A 21,401-nucleotide genomic window follows, 5' to 3' on the forward strand; every position below is an offset into this window, starting at 1 on the left:
TTACGCCCCACATACTCGATTTAACCCTAAAACCATGAATCTTTTGAAGACCATAACTTCTTCGTTATAAGTCCGTTTTTGATGATCCTTATATCCACGAAGAGGTAACGAGAAGCTCTACACTTTTATTAACTCATACTTACCCTAAAACTTCCCAAAAAAAAATCCAATTTCCATATAAGCCTAAACTAACACTTCACCAAAATACCCCTTGGCTCCAAAACACAAACCAAACTCCCGGATCATCCAAATTACATTAGCCACACCCAAATGGGTATACATCTCTTTTCCTCAAAGGCCCAAAGCTTGATGATACTCAATCTTCGGGTCACCACCCTGCATTAGGAAACGATTCGGAACAAGGCGTTAAAGCAAGGTTGCTTAATTTATAGACTATTGTGAGTATAAAGATTCAAAATTTCCCTTTAGTTCTTTGGTTTTTGTTTCATGTCATATTATGCACTTTTGGTCTGTTTTTGGTGGTGATCTTGGAGTTGAGATGACTCCAACACCTTTTAAGTTCCCAAGATCATTATTTAGACCTTTTGGATTCGAAACGTTCATATCTTGTGCATGTTCTCTAAGCTATGCAAGTTATGTTGGCATTTTAGATCATTTGGTTGTTTAAAGTTTAGATCTTATTAGATTGGAGTGTATTAATTGATAAAGTTGGAAACTTTATCCATTAATACATTTTTAAGGACCAAATATGAAAGTTTAGGGGATTAACATAATGTATTAAGTCATTTCACCTCATGAAATTGGTTTGGACATGACCCGCTTTTTACGGTTTCTGAAGCAGATCTTTATTATGCTAGAAACCTGATTGTTTTGTCCTATAGTGAGCTCGAGGCACCCATGAGAGGTGGTGGCGTGCCTAGTTGAAAAAAGTTGACTTTTTGACTGTTGACTTTGACCATTGGTAGTTGACTTCTTGACCAATTTGACATTTGGTCAAATCGAAGAGTTTGAGCTATAAGCTAAGGTTTAGTCTTTGTTTGGTTAGGCGATTCGTGTAGCTAAGTCATTGGACTTCGAGTAATAGATTTTATCTCTTTGATTAAGTGAGTTTTCACATTATACTATGTAGGACACGGGGTGTCACAGTATGTTAGATTGTCTTTGTGACTTTTGCATGAAATACTATGGTGGGACCATAGCAGGAAAAGTTGCAGCAAGGTTGTTGTAGTGAATGTGATTGTAAGACTATGGGGGCATAACATTTACATGAATTGAAATGTATGCCTAGGGCGGGGCCAATTTATATGCTTGTTGGACGGGGCCCGTTTATATATCTTTTGGGCGAGGCCCGTTATACGCATGTGGTACGTGGTATTTTGGGGAATTCACTAAGCTTTGTGCTTATGGTTTTACGTTTAAATGTTGAATGTCTTTTTGGCAGTATAAGGAAGAGCACGATGTGATTCATCACATCTGCTATTATGATTTTGAGATGTTCCGCACTTATGAATTTATTACTCTGATTTATGTTATCAAATAATTGAATATAATTATTTATACTTTATGGTATGGTTTGATCTATTTTAAAACTGAAAATTTTGGTTTTAAATTTGGGACGTTACACGTAGGTTAATCTACACTACACATAGGTTGAGCTACATCATGCGTAAGTTTACTTTGCTCGGAGGTTTAGCTATGTCATGTGTAGCCACGGTTTTCATGAAACCCTAATCTTAGGATTTGGGCCTTATATAATCACCTTAACTCCAAGGGTTTGGTGTCATTCTCAGCTTCCACCATCTAAAACGAAACCCTAGGTCCCTCTACTGTATTCTTTAATTTTGAGTGTTAAAAACCCATTTTATGATGCTTGAAGAAAAAGAAACACCTTGGTGGTGCTTAAAAGTTTGATTCATTAATGATCCAACCTTTCCTTGTGCTTCTCGACCTTTGTAAGTCATAGAATTCTTTGCTATATTCAAATCCATGCATAGTTCTAGACTTTGGTTGAGTTTTTGGCCACTTTTTGTCCTTTATACTCGATGTTCTTGGAGTTTGAGCAATAGTAGAACCTTAGAATGGATTTGAGTTGTTTTCTGTTTATTTGACAATAAAAAAGAGTGTGTGAGTGGATTCCCTTTGATCCATGCATAAGATCTTAACCATTTTAGGACATTTTTAAGTTAGGATTTTAGATTGGGATTGTTTAAGTCATTGATCTAGATAAATTTGGAAACTTTGTCCATTAAGACACTTAAATGATTGAGATATGGAAGTTTGAGCTACACCACGCGTAAGTTTATTATGCACGGAGGTTTAGCTATGCTACACGTAGCAACGGTTTTCATGAAACCCTAATCTTAGGATTTGGGCCTTATATAATGAACTTAACATCAAGGGTTTGGTGTCATTCTCAGCCTCCACCATATGAAAATGAAACCCTAGGTCCCTCTACTGTATTCTTTAATTTTGAGTGTTAAAAACCCATTTTATGGTGCTTGAAGAAAAAGAAACACCTTGGTGGTGCTTAGAAGTTTGATTAATTAATGACCCAACCTTTCCTTGTGCTTCTCGACCTTTGTAAGTCATAGAATTATCTGCTATATTCAAATCCATGCATAGGTCTAGACTTCGGTTGAGTTTTTGGCCACTTTTGGTCCTTTATACTTGATGTTCTTGGATTTTGAGCAATAGTAGAACCTTAGAATGGATTTGAGTTATTTTATGGTTATTTGAGAATATAAAAGAGTGTGTGAGTGGATTCCCTTTGAGCCATGCACAAGATCTTAACCATTTTAGGACATTTTTAAGTTAAGATTTTAGATTGGGATTGTTTGAGCCATTGATCAAGATAAACTTGGAAACTTTGTCCATTAAGACACTTAAATGATTGAGATATGGAAGTTTAAGCCACTGGTTTAATGAATTAAGGACTTAATGAGGTTTTAAATCTGGATGCTCTGCGCTACGTGTAGGGTAGGAGTCCTCGCGCATGATTTGCCCTGGTGCTACACCTCACGTAGGTTGAAGCTACACCATGCATAACGTGAGACCATTGACTTTTTTACCAGTTTGACTTTTGGTAAAACTTGGGTAAATTTAGGGTTTTAGACATATGATTGATCCTTTTGTCGGCATGGGTTGCTAAGTTATGCGTAATGAGGATCTACTAATTTTCTACGAGTATACATGTGTAGTTGTGATTCCACAACTTTCGGTTCAAGTGAGTCTTCTCACTATATTACTTATGTCATGATTGGATCCTCTATGTGTTGGATGCTTGTGTAATACTATGACATGTTAGTATGCTTAGCTAGAGCAGTACGGTCTTGATTATGGATTGTTGTTTGATGCATGTTGATTGGTATGCTATGTACTTTTTTGGGCTAATGATAAGATCAGGATAAGCCATGAGACAAACATTTCTTAGTGGGTTGATGACAAGATCGAGATAGATCGTGAGTCAAATAATGTTGATTACGATGATAGCGAGATCGGAATCAACCGTGAGTTAAAAAGGCTCACTATAGTTATTACTGTGATGTTTGTGATATTTTGGAAAACTCACTAAGATTTGTGCTTACGGTTGTGGATTAAATGTTTTTAGATTGTGCTTCTGGTAGTGGGAAGACTCCAACTTGACCGTGATGCATGTGCATCTCCTATCTATTATGTTATTTGGATGCCACATTTTATAATATATTTTAATGGTTTATCATGATTTGAACCTTTCGTATTCGGGATTTTTATGAAACATGGTTTTGGGAATGCTAAATTTATATTTGAAAAAAGAAAAATTTGGTTTGAAAATTGCAACATCACATACATGTAACAACATCATCATGACCAACATAATTATGATTTTCAGGATCTATATAGATAATAAGTGCTTAATTGGTGTGTTCTTTTTTTTTTTTTTTTCTGTTAGATCGGTTCTCACTGAGCTACACTGGCTTCCAACAACAATTGATTAATTCATTGTATTATGTTGAATAGTCGGAGCCTCTTCCACTAGAACATTGCCACTATCTACCATGTATGATATTTCAGATAATGCGACTAACGTTTTTTAAATGTTTGACATCTCTCTTATTAACTATCTCTATAATATAATGTAAATCCGAAAGTTGAAAAATTTATCTTCCAAACCTATCTTTAATATCACCAAATTAATATTAGTTTTGTCTCTCAATCCTTTCTTTAATACCACAAAAACATAACAAATTAGCAAATTTTATATTTGCAAAAAATTCTATATCATGATTCGTAACGAAAGGCTCATCATAGTGAGTTTGACTATTGCCATGACCTACTCATATAAACAACAATGAAAAACTCTCTTAAAAATAAATTCATGATTTTTTTATGAGAATAATTTTATCTAAAATATTTTTTAGGGAAATTAAGTAAGCCAACCCATAAAATGAGTATTTTAATTAGGGATGAGCTTCGGAACCGGGTACCTGCTTTTGGAACCGGAACCGTCTCGGAACTGCCGGTTTTGGAACTGGAACCGCCTTAGGTGGTTCCGGTTCCGGTTCCTAAAGTTATGGAACCGCCTTAAGCGGTTCCGGTTCTGGTTCTCGTTTTTTCGGAACCGCTACCCGCTGGGTACCCGCCGGAACCGGTTTATATATATATATATATATATATATATATATATATATATATATATATATATATATATATATATATTCATATAAAGGTGTGTTACTTAGACCGGTTTAGAATATATTGGTTCGATTTTGTCCGTCTTTGGTCCGAATTGATTTAATTTGAATCGAACTAAATTGCGGTTTTGTCGAAAAAAGTTAACAAAATTAATGCGACCAGGTTACCCGCTCCCGGAACCGGAACCACCGGTTCCGGTTCTCGCCAAATGAGGCGGGTACCCGCCTACGCTCATCCCTAATTTTAATAATAATAACCACCTTTTTTTATTTGAAAATGACCGTTTTTTTCAGAATAGCGCATTCCAGAGATAGGGTAGTCATTCCAGAGCTCTGTTGCCCACACTTTTTCCGGAATAGCGCATTCTAGAGACAGGGTATTCATTCCGAAGCTTTGGTCCGGATTAAGAATCTTTGTACATTCTGGACCTACAGAACATTTTCGTATTTCCTAGAAAACATAGTTCCGAACTAAAGAAAACGGTCCTAAACACTTTATAAGATACTTACATGCACCTCGTACATATACAACAAAAAGCATACAAATAATGGATATTCCGGACTCGTTCTTCGTATTCCAAAGTGTTAATCGCATTCTGATATAGTTGTTTTAAAACTAAAATGTTAGTAATTTAAAGAGTAGAACTCACTTGGTTTGACGAATGAATGCTGAAAAATAGGTCTAAAATGTAGGTAAAATGAACTTTAGAATGATAGAATCTGGAACACGTATTCCAAATTTTTGTATGTGGAACCCATATATAGCACTGAGCTACAATATTGGGCTTGGCCGTGTATTTTGGTCCGCAATGTCCCTTTTCGGACCGAGTCATTTTGCAAAAAAAGTTATTACTATTAAAATAACATTAAAAAGTGGTTAGTTTATTGAGTTTCCATAATATATATATATATATATATATATATATATATATATATATATATATATATATATATATATATATATTGAAATTTTCATTTTATTTATCATATTTCATAATATATAAATCATAAATAATGGACTTTTATCCGACTACATATAACTTTAGGTTACCTATCAAATTGGTTTCACCTTAATTTTGTGAAAATATTGAAAAAAAATTAGAGTGTGTTCGGCTAAACTTAAAAAGTAGTTTTTTAATTTTATTAACGATTTCACACTTGTATAAATTAAAATGAGTGTTTGAATAGGCAATTTTTTAAAAACAACTTATAATGGTGTGTGATCAAAGATAAACCATTTTTGATAAATTAGTATCTCCCTGATTTACCAAAACTCTTTGTGATTTATGGCTATATGCGTATCTATTTTTTTTTTTTTTTGTCATTTGTCGAACACTAAAAAAATGTTTATCAGCTTATGGCATTTTGACACCATATAACTTAATCCAAATACTTTTTAAATTTTTTTATTTTGATATGGTTATAAACTAGTAAGCTAACATGTTAAAAAAACACTTAGTTATTTCAAATAAGTCCTCCATAACACCCCTTTAATTGGAAATTAAGGCAAATTTGTATTTCTCTCTTTATTTTAATTTGTATTAACGTTTTTAAATGCAAGGGACTGAACTTAAAGTTTATTAAACAACAGGGGTGTGGATGGCAATTCCTCATTCAAAAAGCTCACGGTTAGATAAAAGTCGGACGCCAAGCGAAACAAAATCGACATACATTCCACCATTTTCCCCTGTTTGAAACTCGACAAAAGTTTGAAAGAAATCAAAATATATGTAATTAAAGCAGAGAGTAAACGAATTGGCGTGAAAAAAATTTGAATTTTACTTTCCCAATTTGTTTTATTCGAGCATGTTAATTGCTCAGGATCTCGCGCAATACAAAACCCCTCCAATTTGTCTTGTGTCCTGAGATTTAGGGTTTTTACAAAAATCTTGAATCCTTTTTGCGCTTACTTATTGATTGGCAGTGGGCTACTGACACATACAAAGACAGATATTTAAGAGTTTGAGGGGTTTTATCCGAGTGATCGTACGAGTGACAGTGATGGATGGCAGGAGGATAACGGCGAATCCACGTCCGTCTAGTGGCCGGCGGGTGGTTGCGAGGAAGCGGCCGCGTGGAGGTGTTGATGGGTTTGTTAATAGTGTTAAGAAGCTTCAGAGGAGAGAGATATGCTCGAAAAGGGGACGTGCTTTTACCATGTGTGATGCTCAGGAGCGGTTCAGAAATATTCGATTACAGGTTATTTCTAGGTTTATATATCATTATGTCTTTATTAGTCGTTTTGTTTTAAGTTATGCTTTTTTCGATTTGTTTGCATCACTATATCGATTATACTGCACGACGTTTCAGAGAGGATAGTTAATTAGAATTATAGAAGTGAACTTAAGAATGAATTTAAGTTGGTTTAAAGGAATATCTCAAATTAGTGTTTTTCATGTGTAGATTAGCTTGTTCGAACCCTACTTTTAATCTTGTATTAGCATTTCTTGTTTGTGTAAGCTACATGTATTGAATCCAAAATACATTCTAACATTCCGATAAGCTCTATTATGTATTGATTATGGGCTTTGTACTTAAAGATAACAGCATATCAGTATCCACAATCTTTTTATCTGATTGATAATTGCTTCAGGAGGAGTATGACACCCATGATCCCAAGGGACACTGTCCTACAGTTTTGCCATTTCTTAAGAAGAGGTCAAAGATTATTGAGATTGTAGCTGCTCATGATATAGTATTTGCTCTTGCACAATCAGGAGTTTGTGCAGCATTCAACCGAGGTATAGTCAAGAAGATAAATCAGATACAAATGAACTTTTTACATTAAAAAAAATATCTGAAAGACATGCTCTACTCTACTTATTTGATGCAGAAACTAACAAGAGAATATGCTTTCTGAATGTTACTCCTGATGAGGTTATAAGAAGCCTTTTCTACAATAAGAACAATGATTCACTCATTACAGTTTCAGTGTATGCTTCAGACAGCTTTAGTTCCTTGAAATGTAGAACAACAAGGATTGAGTATGTATCTATAATCTTTCCAAAATCTTCTTTACTGGAAGTTTATATATATCTATATATATATCATGCTTATAATGTTGTTAGATACATAAGGAGAGGTCAACCGGATGCTGGTTTTGCTCTTTTTGAATCAGAATCTTTGAAATGGCCTGGATTTGTGGAGTTTGATGATGTAAATGGGAAAGTACTCACATTCTCAGCACAAGATAGGTAAAATCTTGTTTTTAAATATTCTTACTTACAGGTTATATTTGTGTCCGATGTTTCATTCCTTGTTTTGTAATTTTTTTCAGCATTTACAAGGTGTTCGACCTAAAAAACTATATGATGTTGTATTCCATATCAGATAAAAATGTACAAGAGATCAAAATAAGGTAAAGATCGCTCCTTTTTCCCTCAATATATATATATATATATATATATATATATATATATATATATATATATATATATGTATGAATGGTGAATGTCATCCGTTTTCTGACTTTTTAATTTTTTGTTTGGAAACAGTCCTGGAATCATGTTGTTGATATTTAACAAATCCAGTGGCCATGTCCCTTTAAAGATCCTCTCTATTGAAGATGGAAGTGTTCTAAAATCTTTCAACCATCTTCTTCATCGACATAAGAAGGTGGATTTTATCGAACAGTTCAATGAAAAGCTTCTTGTAAAGCAAGAGAACGAGAATCTACAGATTCTTGATGTAAGTGTTTTGTCCTCATTTCCATTTAGGTGTTTATGAAATCTTCCATTTAGAAGATTGAGATTCTAAACCTATCTATGTTTCAATGTGAAAATAGGTAAGAACTTCTGAGCTAATAGAAGTTAGCAGGACAGAATTCATGACTCCATCAGCATTCATCTTTCTGTATGAGAATCAGTTATTCCTGACATTCAGAAACCGAACAGTTGCTGTCTGGAATTTCAGAGGGGAACTTGTGACTTCATTTGAAGATCATTTGTTATGGCATCCAGACTGCAACACCAACAACATTTACATCACAAGTGATCAGGATCTCATCATTTCATATTGCAAAGCCGATTCAGACGATCCATTAACTGAAGCAAATGGTAGATAATAACTTCTTGTTATTTGTTATTTGTTATTCTACTTTCAGATCATTACTTACTATTTATGGCATTTTATGATGCACAGCAGGTTCCATAAATATCAGCAATATTCTGACAGGGAAATGTCTGGCTAAAGTGAAGGCATTGAATAATGTTGTGATGGATGAATGCAGTTGCAGTGATAGTGATAGAAGAAGATGCAAGTGCAAATTAAGGAATAGAAGGATTGAAGCTTCAAGGACTACAGAAGCTCTGGAGGATATTACTGCTCTTTTTTATGATGAAGATCGTAGTGAGATATATACAGGAAATAGGCTTGGTTTGATACATGTGTGGTCTAATTGAAATTAAAACGTTTGTTTTTTTCGCTTGTAGTTAATGATATATTATATTATATAATATGTTGTGTGATATTGAAATGATTGGTAAAAAAAAGTGGATGTTTTTTGTTTACATGTGTTAGGTGGTGGGAGTTGATAATGGTTCAATTCTGTGTGCATCATTATGAGGTGGGGGCTTTGGTTTGGTTATTTGTATCATATAATGCTTTTAACGTCGAAGGTTTTGACCCACCTGACCCACCGGTGGTGGTGGTGGCGTTTGGTGGTGGTGGGGTTGTGAGTTCAATTTGGTAAAAACACAATAAAAGAGAGAGAAAATGTGGAGGTGTCAGAGTTACAGCTAAGGAGCAACATGGGCTGTGGAAGTGTGTGGCCTGAGCTGATGTCTGGTGGGCCTTCACCTTCACCCTTGCCCAACTACCCATGTTCCCTCTTTGACATTTTCAATTATTTTTTTAATAAGTTTGTTTCGGACTTATGTTATGGTATTAACATAAGCATTTAAGTAGTTGCCCTCGCATTCACTTTGTTAGAATCATGTTCCATGTGATAACACTTGTATGTTTATTTACTCACTTTTTATTCTTGTAGTAACTTTTTTTCTTTTTTGTTTTGTTTTAGGTTAAATTTGGTGCAAGTGCATCTCAAATTAAGTTTCATTTTGAGTGTAGAAAATCGGGGAAACTATCTCAAACCCAACTTTACCAATGTCATTTCATTTTTGTGGCCAAAAATTTCTTTTTTTTCTTTTTTTCATGAATTCAGTTTGTAGATAAGCAAAGTTTATGAATATTTTTGTCGTTAATAATTTATTATGAGAAAAGTATGAATGAATTATAATCAATCCTTTGTATTTTTCAAATTTAATCAAATAAATAAGAAAATAATTAAGCAACCGTCACAGTTAATGAGGAAAAATATATTAGTCATAATATTAATCACAAATTATGGCTGTTTAATTATGAATATGATTTAATTATTTGGATTTGATTTCTTTGTAAACAAATTTCAATATTTTTTAACATTTGAATATATATATATATATATATATATATATATATATATATATATATATATATATATATATATATATATATATATATATATATATATATATATATATATATATATATATATATATATATTACATACAAGTCAACAGCCATTCCAATTGAATTATGATGCATTCAAGTTTTTTCCTACCATTCTCAAAGTTAATTCTACGGAAAACCTTTATGAAATGAATAAATCTTCACAACCACCAAAATTTATTATGATGAAATAAAATCCCTAACTAAATTTGCTTAAAAAGACAAAAACTACACATTCGGATCCAACTTTTGATAAAATTAAGTTTTACCAAAATTTATTATGATAGAAATAAAATCCCTAACTAAATTTGCTTAAAAAGACAAAAACTACACATTCGAATCCAACTTTTGATAAAATTAAGTTTTAAAATGTGAGTTTTATTCTTTGTATACAATCTTTCAACTTTGTTAGCCATAGTGTTAAAATGTGAGTTTTAAATTTTTTTGTATGATAAAGTTATAACATTCGGGACAACCTATGTAAAATAATTATTTTTTATGATTATTAATTTAGAAAAAAAAAAGAGAGACCATAAATATGTTATATTAAGAAAACTAACCATTATGTAATGTTTATAATGTTGATTTAATTTTTTTTTTAAATGACCAATTAATCTGGAATGGAACATCTTAAAAACATGTCAAACTCATTTATGTGGTCCGATCCTATATAAAAAGGAACCCAAAACTCATACTGAAATTTCATTCTAGAAAATCTAAAAAATATTAGATTTCAGACTTCTTGCACCATCTCCATCAAGTATTTCTTTGAAGAAAAACATAAATCCTACAAACCAGGTTAGTTTGACAGGTTTATCTAATTTGCTTTTATGTTTATATGTGTAAAGTAGAAGTCTGAAATATGAACATTTATGGAATTCGAAGAACAAGTCTTAAACGTATATTCTTAGTATACCTAGATTTCATTTTCCATAATTTCTTTGTTAGAGTAGTTACTAGGCTTCCTGGTAAGTTATCTGTAACCCGAACAACCTTAGAATTACACCATGGAATACCAATAATCGTTTGAAATAACATGATCTGTTCCAGAATGCAAAGTGATATTGCTAATGACAAATCCATATATTAATAATTCAATTCTAAAGGGGTAACATGACCATCATTTGGTTTGGTATTTCCCATTTAGGTGGACCACACAGAGGATGCACCATTTTCTGTGTGGTATGTAACTCGATACGTTACACACATCAAATAAATATGAACCATATGGTAACGGTCATACATGTTAATGACTGCGTTGCTGTTATCACGTAACCATACGGTGTACATTATACAAAATAGAATTGAAAATAGTCCTTAACATCTTTTTTTAATGTTGGTGAAGCTTGATAGGTTTGTTCATTCAAGATTATGAAAGTAAACATGGTAGTTGACAAAGCTTTGTTCTCGTACACTTGATCTGATGAACTCTTTTTCAAATGTTGGCAAAAGCAATTTTGAATTCTTAGTTTGTAAGTGAAGTGAAAGGAAAACGAAGGCTATGTAGTGCAAATATTTTGAAATACGTGTCAAGAATATACAATTCATAATATACAAAACGTACATTTTAGAATCTCCGGAGGATATGATGTCAGTCGTAAATTCACAACCTTGGTCCGAAATATATATGCTTTTAGATTCCAAAATACATTTACGTCAAATCTCACACCAAGCCATGGCGGGCGTTGAGAGGGGTAAAGTGGGTAGCTGCACTAGACCTAATTTTTTTATTATATATATTTATTTAAAAATAAAAACTTAGAATAACGATAAATTTTTTTTTCTGACTTGTCCTAGGTCTTTGAAAATATTTAATTCCTTAGAACCGGCGGCCTGTCCTAGTTATTACTCTGATTTGTGACTTTAAACATACTTAATTCCTTAGAAGTTCCTCTGATTTGTGGCTTCATATCATATCATACTATATTATAAAGGAAGTATTTTTCCTTTCATCACAATCATTTGAAACTCCTATGCATTTTTCTTTTTACCACATTCATTTGAAACTCCCATGACTTTTCAATTTCTTTCTAATAATCATACTATATTATAAAAGAAGCATTAAGTTGGTTAATTAGGTTAAATAAATATCAAACCTAAAGTGTAATCATATATAAACTAAATTTCAATATTAAAATAATATATCTACTTCTACTTATAAACTTATGTTTTTTTAACTTTTAACATATTATACTTAATTTATTAGTTGTAGTATATTGTTCGATGTAAACCATTATCATTTTAAAGATACAATTTTGGACCAATTTGTATAAAATACTACAATTATTAATTTGAATATAATATTATATGGTCAACTTAAATATAAATTTTAGTTTAACTTAAATAACCCAAAGAATATTTTGTAAATAGTTAAAAGTGATTAGTTGTAGTGTCTTTCTAATAATGATTATAAGTTGGTTAATAAGGTTAAACAAATATGAAACCTAAGGTATAATCATAAATATACTAAATTTCAATTTTAAAATAATATTTTTACTTCTACTTATAAAGTTATGTCTTTACGTTTTAACATATTATACTTAATTTATTAGATTTAATATGTTGTTATATATCATCTATTATCAGTTTAAAGCTACAACTTTTGAACAATTTAATCAAATTACTTAAATTGTTAATTTAAATATAACATTACAATGTCAACTTAAATATAAATTCCAGTTCCACTTAAGAAACCAAATAATATTTTGTAAGTAGTTAAAAATGATAAATTGTAGTGATAAATGCAAAAAAATTAAATTGTAATCTCAATTTAACTAAAATATTTTCCTAAAGATATTTTTATAATCGTTAAAAATTTTCAAATAAATAGCTTAAAATAATTTACAATAACAATAGTTAAAAATAACTTTATATAAATGATTATATTGTTAACTTTAAAATAAAAAAAACAATGGTTGATATTTTAAATAATTATAATGATAGAAATTAAAATATTAAACAAATAAATTTTAAGAAATTAATTAACAATAACAACTATAAATAACATTAAACCATATATTATATTTAATTTTATTCATGTGTAACTCACGGGTAGAAGTCATTCAAACGATTGAGATTATGCAGTTATAATAAATGTATATAGACAAAATTGCAAAAATGGTCCCTGTGGTATGCATTTTTTTGGGGTTTTAGTCCAAACCACGACTTTTTTGGATTGATGGTTCTTTTGAGCTAGTTTCATTGCGTTTTTGGTCCCCCTGAATAGTGGAATGACCGTAATACCCTTATGTTATTTATTTTTCATTTCTTTCATATTTTTTAAATCTAAATACTTATTTATTTATTTAACTAATTAAAAAAATAAAAATCTCTCTCCTTTGGAACCAGTCGAACTTGTACCCGAGCCTATAGTTGAAGAACCCGAGACTGATGCCGGAGATATCACTGATATCGACATCCGTCAAGCGGCTAAGCTCAAAGGCCCCGAAGCTCGGCGGTGGTTCGCCAGTCAGCTTATGCTTCCGAAGTGGATGATTGACGTCCCTGATCGTCTCGATCACGATTGGTATTTGTTTATCATTCTTTCAATCATGTCTGTGAAGAATTAGTAAATTATACGAAACTGAAACTATTCTAGGCCTAATTTGGTCTATTTTAACCCTGCACAGTTTCAATAAGCAGTCGCTGAACTTACTAATTCTAGACGATGCCCATAATTTGGCCCAATTAGGGCTTAACGAGATTCGTAAAATCGGTTTAAAGGTCGATACGTTGATGAACAATGGTCGGAACTCATCAATTGTTCGAGATGCTTCGGTAGAAGTGAACTCATAATGAATGAAACCCTACAGGTATGTATTTGCAAGACCTTCTGGAAAACGATGCTTTGTTGTTTCATCAAATGGAACAACTATCAGCAGATTACGCAATGGCTCCCTCCTGCACCGATTTCCTTCTTCTCTACCTAATGGTGCTCGAACCAGAGAAGGTTCTCGATCTGCCCAATCATATTGCATACTTGACTGCATATTTCACGAGGTATTAATCTTCACTTACATATGGAGAATAGAGTTACAGTTTCTGATTTTAGCTGAGTGTTTTGATGATGATCTTTTGTATATTCTATGATCATCACAGTTGGATCAAACGACATTGATGGGTGCTGAAACGGAGACGAGTAGTCGTAGCACATCAACTCTGTTGCTTCCATCTTCCCAATACAGCGATGATCGAAAAGAAAAGAAGGAACAAGGATTGGGGTTTGTTGGGGGTTGCTCAGATCAACAGAAAAGAAAAAAGATGGGGTTAGGCTAGAATGGTTCTATGGTGGGCGGAGATGTAGCGGTTCACGATGGAGTTTGGTAGTCGAATGGAGGCTAGCAGGTGGTGCGGTGGCTATCTCCAGATTGCCGGAGGTAGCACAGCCCCTTCTTGTTCGTTGAAATTGGGAACGAGATAAAGAAATGGGTATATGACCTGGAGAGAGAGAGAGAGAGAGAGAGAGAGAGAGAGAGAGAGAGAGAGAGAGAGAGAGAGAGAGAGAGAGAGAGAGAGAGAGAGAGAAGTGGGCCATTTTTTATTATTAAAATAATTATTAAAATAAATAAATAGATATTATATTTAAAAAAATCAAAGAAAAATGAAAAATAAATACCCCAAGGGTATTACAGTCATTTCAGTTTACTGAGGGACCAAATCCGCAATGAAACTAGCTCAAAAGGACCACCAATCCAAAAAAGTCGAGGTTTGGACTAAAACCCCAAAAAAATGCATACCACAGGGACCATTTTTGCAATTTTGTCATGTATATATTATAATATAATTCAAAATAATCAATATATTATATATCAAATTAGTATATATACAAATTGTTATATCAAATTTAACACCAACGTTATTGTTATATCTAAAAATATATATATTTTTAAAGACTTCAATTATATAGGTGTTTCGCCTAATTCTGTATAAAATGTTCATTTAAAAAAAAACAAAAAAAATGCTATTTTTGTTATATTCATTCAAAGGAAGGTGATACACGCGCCCGTAGAGTCGTAGCCTCGTAGGATTTATAAATGCTTATTAATTTAATAGTATCACAATCATTTCACTACGTGTAAGCCCAATGTCTGCCCACTGCTCTGTCTCTCTCTCTCGCAGCGTAAACCAAACTGGAAGGAAATACCACAGTATCCAATTCAATTTCGCATTTATGATATGAAAACAACTTCTTTGATCGCTTTTGATCGTCTCCACTTCAACTCTATATACATTATACACACTTATATACCTTACTGTGTGTTTGAATAGTGCGTTCACAGATTTGAAATAAACTGACGATTGATTTGGGGTTTTCCTGGGAATTGTGGTAAAATTTCCTTTTCAGTGTCGTTCTGAGCTGCGAATTTTGTTGCTGAAGTTTAGGGAATTTGTTTGTCTAGATCTTATCGTCAACGGTAGGTTGTATGTCTATTGCATTATCACTATGGAATTTTGTTAGCTCATAATTCCATCATTGAATTTTCAAAGATTTTGATGATTTTCACGATAAGGCTGATGATGCTTTGCCTGATTGTTTTATATAAGTCGGTGAGTTCTGTTACGGGTGACTTTAGAGTAAAATTGACTATTTGAAAGTTGAAAATGAAAAGGATGTTTATCTGTTTTTCTTTTTTGTACGACATGAGCATGTGCAGGGGTATTTAACAAACTGTAGCCAGTAGGAGGAAATTGAGTTAACTTAGGGTTTTGCTACATTGTTTCAGGTTGGTAGAGATGGAGGGCGGAATAAATCTTGATGCAACACTTGATTATGTTGAATTTCACACATTTCCAAGCCAGAACAGGTTATTTCCCTTTGAATTTTCATTTACAGATAATTGTTTTTCTCCTGTTTATCGATTGCTTTTTTACTGTTTCCTCTTGAATGGGCTGATGCAGCAGCTCTTGAATTGATCTTCCTTCTGGACTATAACTTAGAAACCGAAGTGAAATACCAACATTATGAATTTCTCACATTTCTATGTTTCATATCAGCCATGTTAAAATTTAGTGTACTTCACTTTTTTACTAAAATGAAAGTCCATCCATCCCCTTTTGCTCTTATGGTAGGTATGAGGTAAGTGTATGGAGTAGCAACAAAGAAGAGAATTTAGCATCTGGACCCTTGGAACAACTGTTGTTACATTCACCTGAAACAAGAAATTTGTCCTCCAAAGACTCCAACACAAAGTTCAAGATTTTACCACCTGACAACATAAATGATGCCTGCTGGTTTACAATAGCCACACTGACAAGGTCCATATTATTATATGTATCTCAATTCCAATTTCCAAACTTCTGAAAAGCTATCATTCTCTTTCTGCTCACTTTAGTTTGTTTTAATTTTTTAGATTTCTACAAATTATTGGTTTGCCAGACGTCCTTAGCATTGGAAAAGAAATCTCTCAACTAGAGAGGACCAGAAATTTTATAATCTCATCATCTGATAAGTATGTTTCTTTTTAGTGTCCTTTAATTCCTTATGTTATGTTTTTTCTTATCAACATATGTTGTGGTTTCTTCTGATAGGAGTGAAATTCTGGTAGCAATTGATTTGAGATTGACAGCATTGAAAGAGGAACTAGCTGCTGTGTTAAACAAGGCTATTAGTTCAAAATTCTCACTTAAGGACATTTCTAACTTGGGAAACTTTGCTCTTCATTTTGGAGCCAAGGATCTAAGGTAACTTTCTTTTTCTTAGAGTCATGTATGATAATTTGTGACATCAAGATTACTATTTAGTATTTTCTGCATGTACATGTTTCAGGGACTCGTTGCAGAAATCTGTTGAATTGAGCTCAATAGAAGATGAAGATTCAAGTGAGGAGGAGGAGGAAGATCAACTGGATGCTGAAAGAAGTCGTGGTGTTACAAGATCTTCAATGCCTAAAAGATCAGCATCTCCAATGAGGAGAATCCAGATAGGGCGATCTGGTTCTCGAAGAACAGCTGCATTAAGTATCAAGAGTCTCAAGTATTTTCCAGGTAGGGAAAAGTCAACAATGCCCCTAGGAGATGATGAAGAGGACGAGGAAGAAGATTCACACAGACCTGTTAACAACAATGTATTGAGAATGAGTGTACAAGATAAAATCAGTCTGTTTGAAAGCAAACAAAGAGACCAAGGTGTAGTAAATGTTGAGAAGACAACTGTGAGTGCAAACAAAGCTGTACTTAGAAGATGGAGGTCAGGAATGGGTGAAAAAGGGACTACTTTAAGCAGCCCCAAAAGTATAGATCCAGATGTCAAAACAGAGACCGATAATAATAATAATAATAATATAAATAATAATCCCAATACTGAAACTTGTCCTGAAAAGGGAACAACATATGAGGAGTTGGGTGTGGAAGTTGACAAATTTGAACAACCTGAAAGAGATGATGAATGGATTCAAGAAAAGGGATTTAATGATCAAAACGTGACAAGTGATAATAGCAATATGAAGATTTCCAAGGAGCAGAAAGTTGAAGTTTATGATGATGGTGATAATAAAAAAAGAGAAGAAAAGGTCCAAAAACAAGGTGGTAGAAAGAGAGTTGAGAAAAGCTCCAGTACGAATGTGAGTGGTGGTAAATCTAATAATGGAAGACATCAAAATGAACCCCAAAAAACTCAAAAGAACACAGCCCAATCCCAGTTGATAAATTCCAAAACCACCATGAAACCTTCTGCAATCAAGAAATCTTCATTAAACTCATCTTCTTTGCCTACTACACGAAAGTCACCACAACCTGCAGCTAATCGAAAACCTCAATCTCCTGCATCATCAAAAGTTGAAAATTTACAGCCACGATTGAAGACTGTGAAATCAACAAAACCAGATGGTAACACAAACACAAAAATTAAAGCTACGAATGAGAGGAAACATCCCACATCGATTGAAAACAGAAAGACAACAAGAAGAAGAACCAAAGTTGAGACTCCTAAAGAAGAAGACACAGACACTAGTACGAAACCTAGTTTTTATACTAAAAAAAACAGTGTGGTTCCCGTACTTGAAACAAAGCCTTTCCTTCGTAAGGGCTCTAGGGTCGGCCCTGTTGCTGGTGGTGTTATAAAGACACGTGGAGTTGTATCACTGTCACAGCCTGTGGAAGCTTCAAGAACCTTCGAAAATCCGACTACAAGGAATGTTGATATAATGATTATAAATCATGATATGATGGAAAGTAGTGATCAAAGTGAAACTCCAAAAAATCATTTTGTGGAACCCGAGGTGATTGAATGTGAGCAATCAGACAAGTTGTCATGTGATGATGGTGATTTAGGGGTAGAAATGTCTGGTGTGAATGTGACAGAAGAACCCAAAGTAGAAATTTACGCAGAGAATCGTGAAAATGAGATTGTTCCGTACAAGGAAAGCCCAGTGCTGCCACGTGTTCGCCATTCCTTATCTCAGATGATGCTTGAGGAAAGCAATGAATCCGAGTGGGGTAATGACTCCCACCCTCCCACCCTAGTCTACCAAAAGGACGCACCCAGAGGATTAAAGCGACTTCTCAAGTTTGCTAGAAAAACAACTAAACCTGATTCACAATCGCATTTAACTCATTCGTCAAGCCCAGAAGGAGAGGATGATACCGACGAATCTAAAGGTAAAATTAATAAAAGAGGCTACTTATTTATTTTATTTTATAAATTCCAATATTGTGTGGTGATTTTGCTTTTCAGCAACAAGGTCATTCTTCTCTCTTTCAGCGTTCAGGGGGAACAAGATAAATGAGACCAAGATTCTTCATCGCTAAAACTTATCACAACAACTGTAAATCATACATTCGATCAGCCCCTTCCCCTTTACAGGTGAATTCAATTCAAGGCTTATAATCATATTATATTATCTTGTGGTTATTAAATCTATATTCCATTTTTCTCGTAATTGTGGGTGTTGTAGGGTACAATGTTGAATAACTTAGGTTGTGCGTTTCAAGGGTTAATTATGTGGGATCTTGATACTATAAATTGTTATATTACAAATTTACAATTACATGCCCTTTTGTTGATTTGATGTCTCTTTTTGGTTGACGAAATGCAAAGGATGAAATCTTATCAGTCTCTGCAATGAAAGGACTTGATTTGCTTTTTAAATTTTAAGGGATGCTGTTACAACTTATTTAAATGGCTCAGTTGATATTAAGATTCATCAATTGGTACTTGATTTATATGAAAAGTCCCCAAGGATTTAAACCACTCAAAGCAACTAGCAAGTTATTGAGAACATTCTTCGATCAAATCGAAAGCATTCTTATATGGAAAGAATAACTTCAAAATATTGAGGCAATTTACATCCATATACTTAAACAAACCATCAAAATACCATACCATAAATGTATAAATATAGCCATAGTGAAATAAGTCTTAACAATCACTCACATCTAGCAAACTAAATTAAACCGGGTGTTACTAATCGTGACTGACAAAATAACAAATATAGGATACAAAATTCTATGGCTTGATGTACACAACCTGATATATGATAACCTTTTATAAAAAAGACCCTCATTAAAACCTTAAACTGCATGCGCCACAAACCACATAAGCATAAAGTTGAGAGTTCATGATTTTTATTACATTATTAACATGAAATCGTCTTTGAGAAAAAATGATTCTCCTGTTCTCTGTGTTTTCACTTTCACATAAATATCAACTTATATTTTTTACATCGAGTTGTAAGGTAAACATATAATAAGTTGCGTCATTAACATTTTCTTGATGGACAAAACTAATTTTTTAAAAATCACATTCATAAAACTTGGGATCATAATATTAATAACCGAAACATCAATTGGTGTAAGTATTGACATTAGCATGCCTAAATACATAAAAAAGGAAGTCCTTAACAATGTTTTGTCAGTACTTGAATCCCGAGAGCACTCCACAATGTACTACATATTCTCCAAAAAGTCCAAACATTTTGTGCAATAAACTTAACATATCTCATCAACCGGAAATAATTGAATCATAATTTTATACTTAAGGATAACATGATACTCGCCACTAGTATATGCCAAGGTGGGTCACTTGACCCACCTAAATTTAAAATTTTTACAAGTTATATATAAAATATTTAGGACATATCTTAAATATTTTTAAGGACCTATCTTAATATATTTGTTTGGATGAAAAAAAGTATAAACTAAAAATAATAAAAATCATATGATATTTTTTGGCATGAAAGAGTCACATAACGACTCAAAAAAAAAAGTGGTGATGTTTTTCATTATAAATAACCATTTTTCATTTCATATCTCCACACCATAAGCTTGGCAATGCATGGTTTAAACCGACATACTCCAAGTATAAATTGATTTTAGTAAAAAGAAAAAAAAAATTAAGGAATGACTGATTTAGGTTCGGTCCTTTCACCACCAATTTTATACATACTGAATTGGTTTGTTTTTTTCGGTTGACCTGATTTTTCTATTGAACCGGTCCGCTTGAACTCGGTTGGGGAACCACATGATTTTCAGCTTTAGACTCGCTACTGTATGTTGTTCAAGACCATCTATAAGGAAATCCGTAAAAAATGTAGAGCATGTAATGCTTATAAACACCAAAAAAGTGCTTTCTCTGTACTTCATTTTTTAGATAAATTTATTAAAAAATACATTCGTCAATAAAAACATGGAAACAATATATTCTCTTGTCAATAAACATATTTTCTCAAACCGAGTAAGAATTACACCCTCGCCCAATCCATCACATGACATCATCAACATGTGGGGGGTTTTAATGGCATCAATGGTGGAATACACAAACTAAGATCGCCCAGAGTAGTGTAATGTCGTTTATCTTTCAGACGTGCCACGTGAAATTTTATAATAATCTCTATAAATTAAAAAAAGTTCCATTTTTGACTCTATTGTTCTATATTCTTTTTCTTGGGTTAAATGTAAAGCTTCAAAATCCGATGTATCTTGGAATGCTTGGCTTTTAAACCCATTGTAATTGGTGGATTTTTCTTATTCTACCGTTTTGCTAGAATATGCCTAATATATGACTTTGTAGCTGTTAAAAAAAAAGAAAAAAAATGCTAATACCCAACCTCTTATAAAATGGTCTCACTGCAACTCAACAACTTTATACTTTGTAACAAATATCTTAATAATTCATGATCAATAGTTATTTAATAATAAATTAACATCAATATATTATTTATAATTAAATTGAAAAAATATAAATTTAGAGACAAACAAAACATCACATAATTATCATTTTACAAACATTTAATGGAGAGGGGTTTAACCACAATCGGTAAAGGACACACCATGGATTTTTGCGACAAT

General features: G+C 32.9%; 3 protein-coding genes across 9 annotated transcripts; all 3 read left to right on the top strand.

Moving 5' to 3' along the window:
* Positions 1–6,246: 6,246 nt before the first annotated feature.
* Positions 6,247–9,139, top strand: LOC111892108 (uncharacterized). Of its 2 annotated transcripts, none has more exons than XM_023888180.3 (8): positions 6,247–6,830; positions 7,225–7,372; positions 7,465–7,615; positions 7,700–7,825; positions 7,909–7,989; positions 8,126–8,318; positions 8,416–8,686; positions 8,772–9,139. In XM_023888180.3, the coding sequence occupies exons 1-8, from the start codon at positions 6,633–6,635 to the stop codon at positions 9,029–9,031; spliced, it is 1,428 nt and encodes a 475-aa protein (XP_023743948.1). In that variant the 5' UTR covers positions 6,247–6,632; the 3' UTR covers positions 9,032–9,139. The 2 variants fall into 2 exon arrangements, with proteins under 2 accessions (XP_023743948.1, XP_023743949.1); XM_023888181.3 differs by having other exon boundaries at positions 6,277–6,830; positions 8,775–9,139.
* A 4,267-nt stretch (positions 9,140–13,406) lies between these two features.
* Positions 13,407–15,054, top strand: LOC111892112 (uncharacterized). The gene is made up of 3 exons (XM_023888184.3): positions 13,407–13,644; positions 13,931–14,117; positions 14,217–15,054. Exons 1-3 carry the CDS (start codon positions 13,595–13,597, stop codon positions 14,391–14,393), a joined length of 414 nt encoding a protein of 137 aa, XP_023743952.1. The 5' UTR covers positions 13,407–13,594; the 3' UTR covers positions 14,394–15,054.
* Positions 15,055–15,198: 144 nt separating this feature from the next.
* Positions 15,199–19,118, top strand: LOC111892097 (uncharacterized). 6 transcript variants are annotated; one of them, XR_006188599.2, is made up of 8 exons: positions 15,199–15,532; positions 15,842–15,922; positions 16,188–16,373; positions 16,469–16,567; positions 16,647–16,799; positions 16,885–18,713; positions 18,817–18,918; positions 19,010–19,118. XR_006188599.2 is itself a non-coding variant. In XM_023888165.3 (7 exons), the coding sequence occupies exons 2-7, from the start codon at positions 15,852–15,854 to the stop codon at positions 18,861–18,863; spliced, it is 2,385 nt and encodes a 794-aa protein (XP_023743933.1). In that variant the 5' UTR covers positions 15,199–15,532; positions 15,842–15,851; the 3' UTR covers positions 18,864–19,118. The 6 variants fall into 6 exon arrangements, 4 of the variants coding, with proteins under 4 accessions (XP_023743933.1, XP_042755538.1, XP_023743932.1 ...); XR_006188598.2 differs by having other exon boundaries at positions 15,200–15,532; positions 18,790–18,918; XM_023888165.3 differs by having other exon boundaries at positions 18,817–19,118.
* Positions 19,119–21,401: the final 2,283 nt, after the last annotated feature.

The sequence above is a fragment of the Lactuca sativa genome, chromosome 2 (genome assembly GCF_002870075.4).
Source record: "Lactuca sativa cultivar Salinas chromosome 2, Lsat_Salinas_v11, whole genome shotgun sequence".
Taxonomy (NCBI): Eukaryota; Viridiplantae; Streptophyta; class Magnoliopsida; order Asterales; family Asteraceae; genus Lactuca; species Lactuca sativa.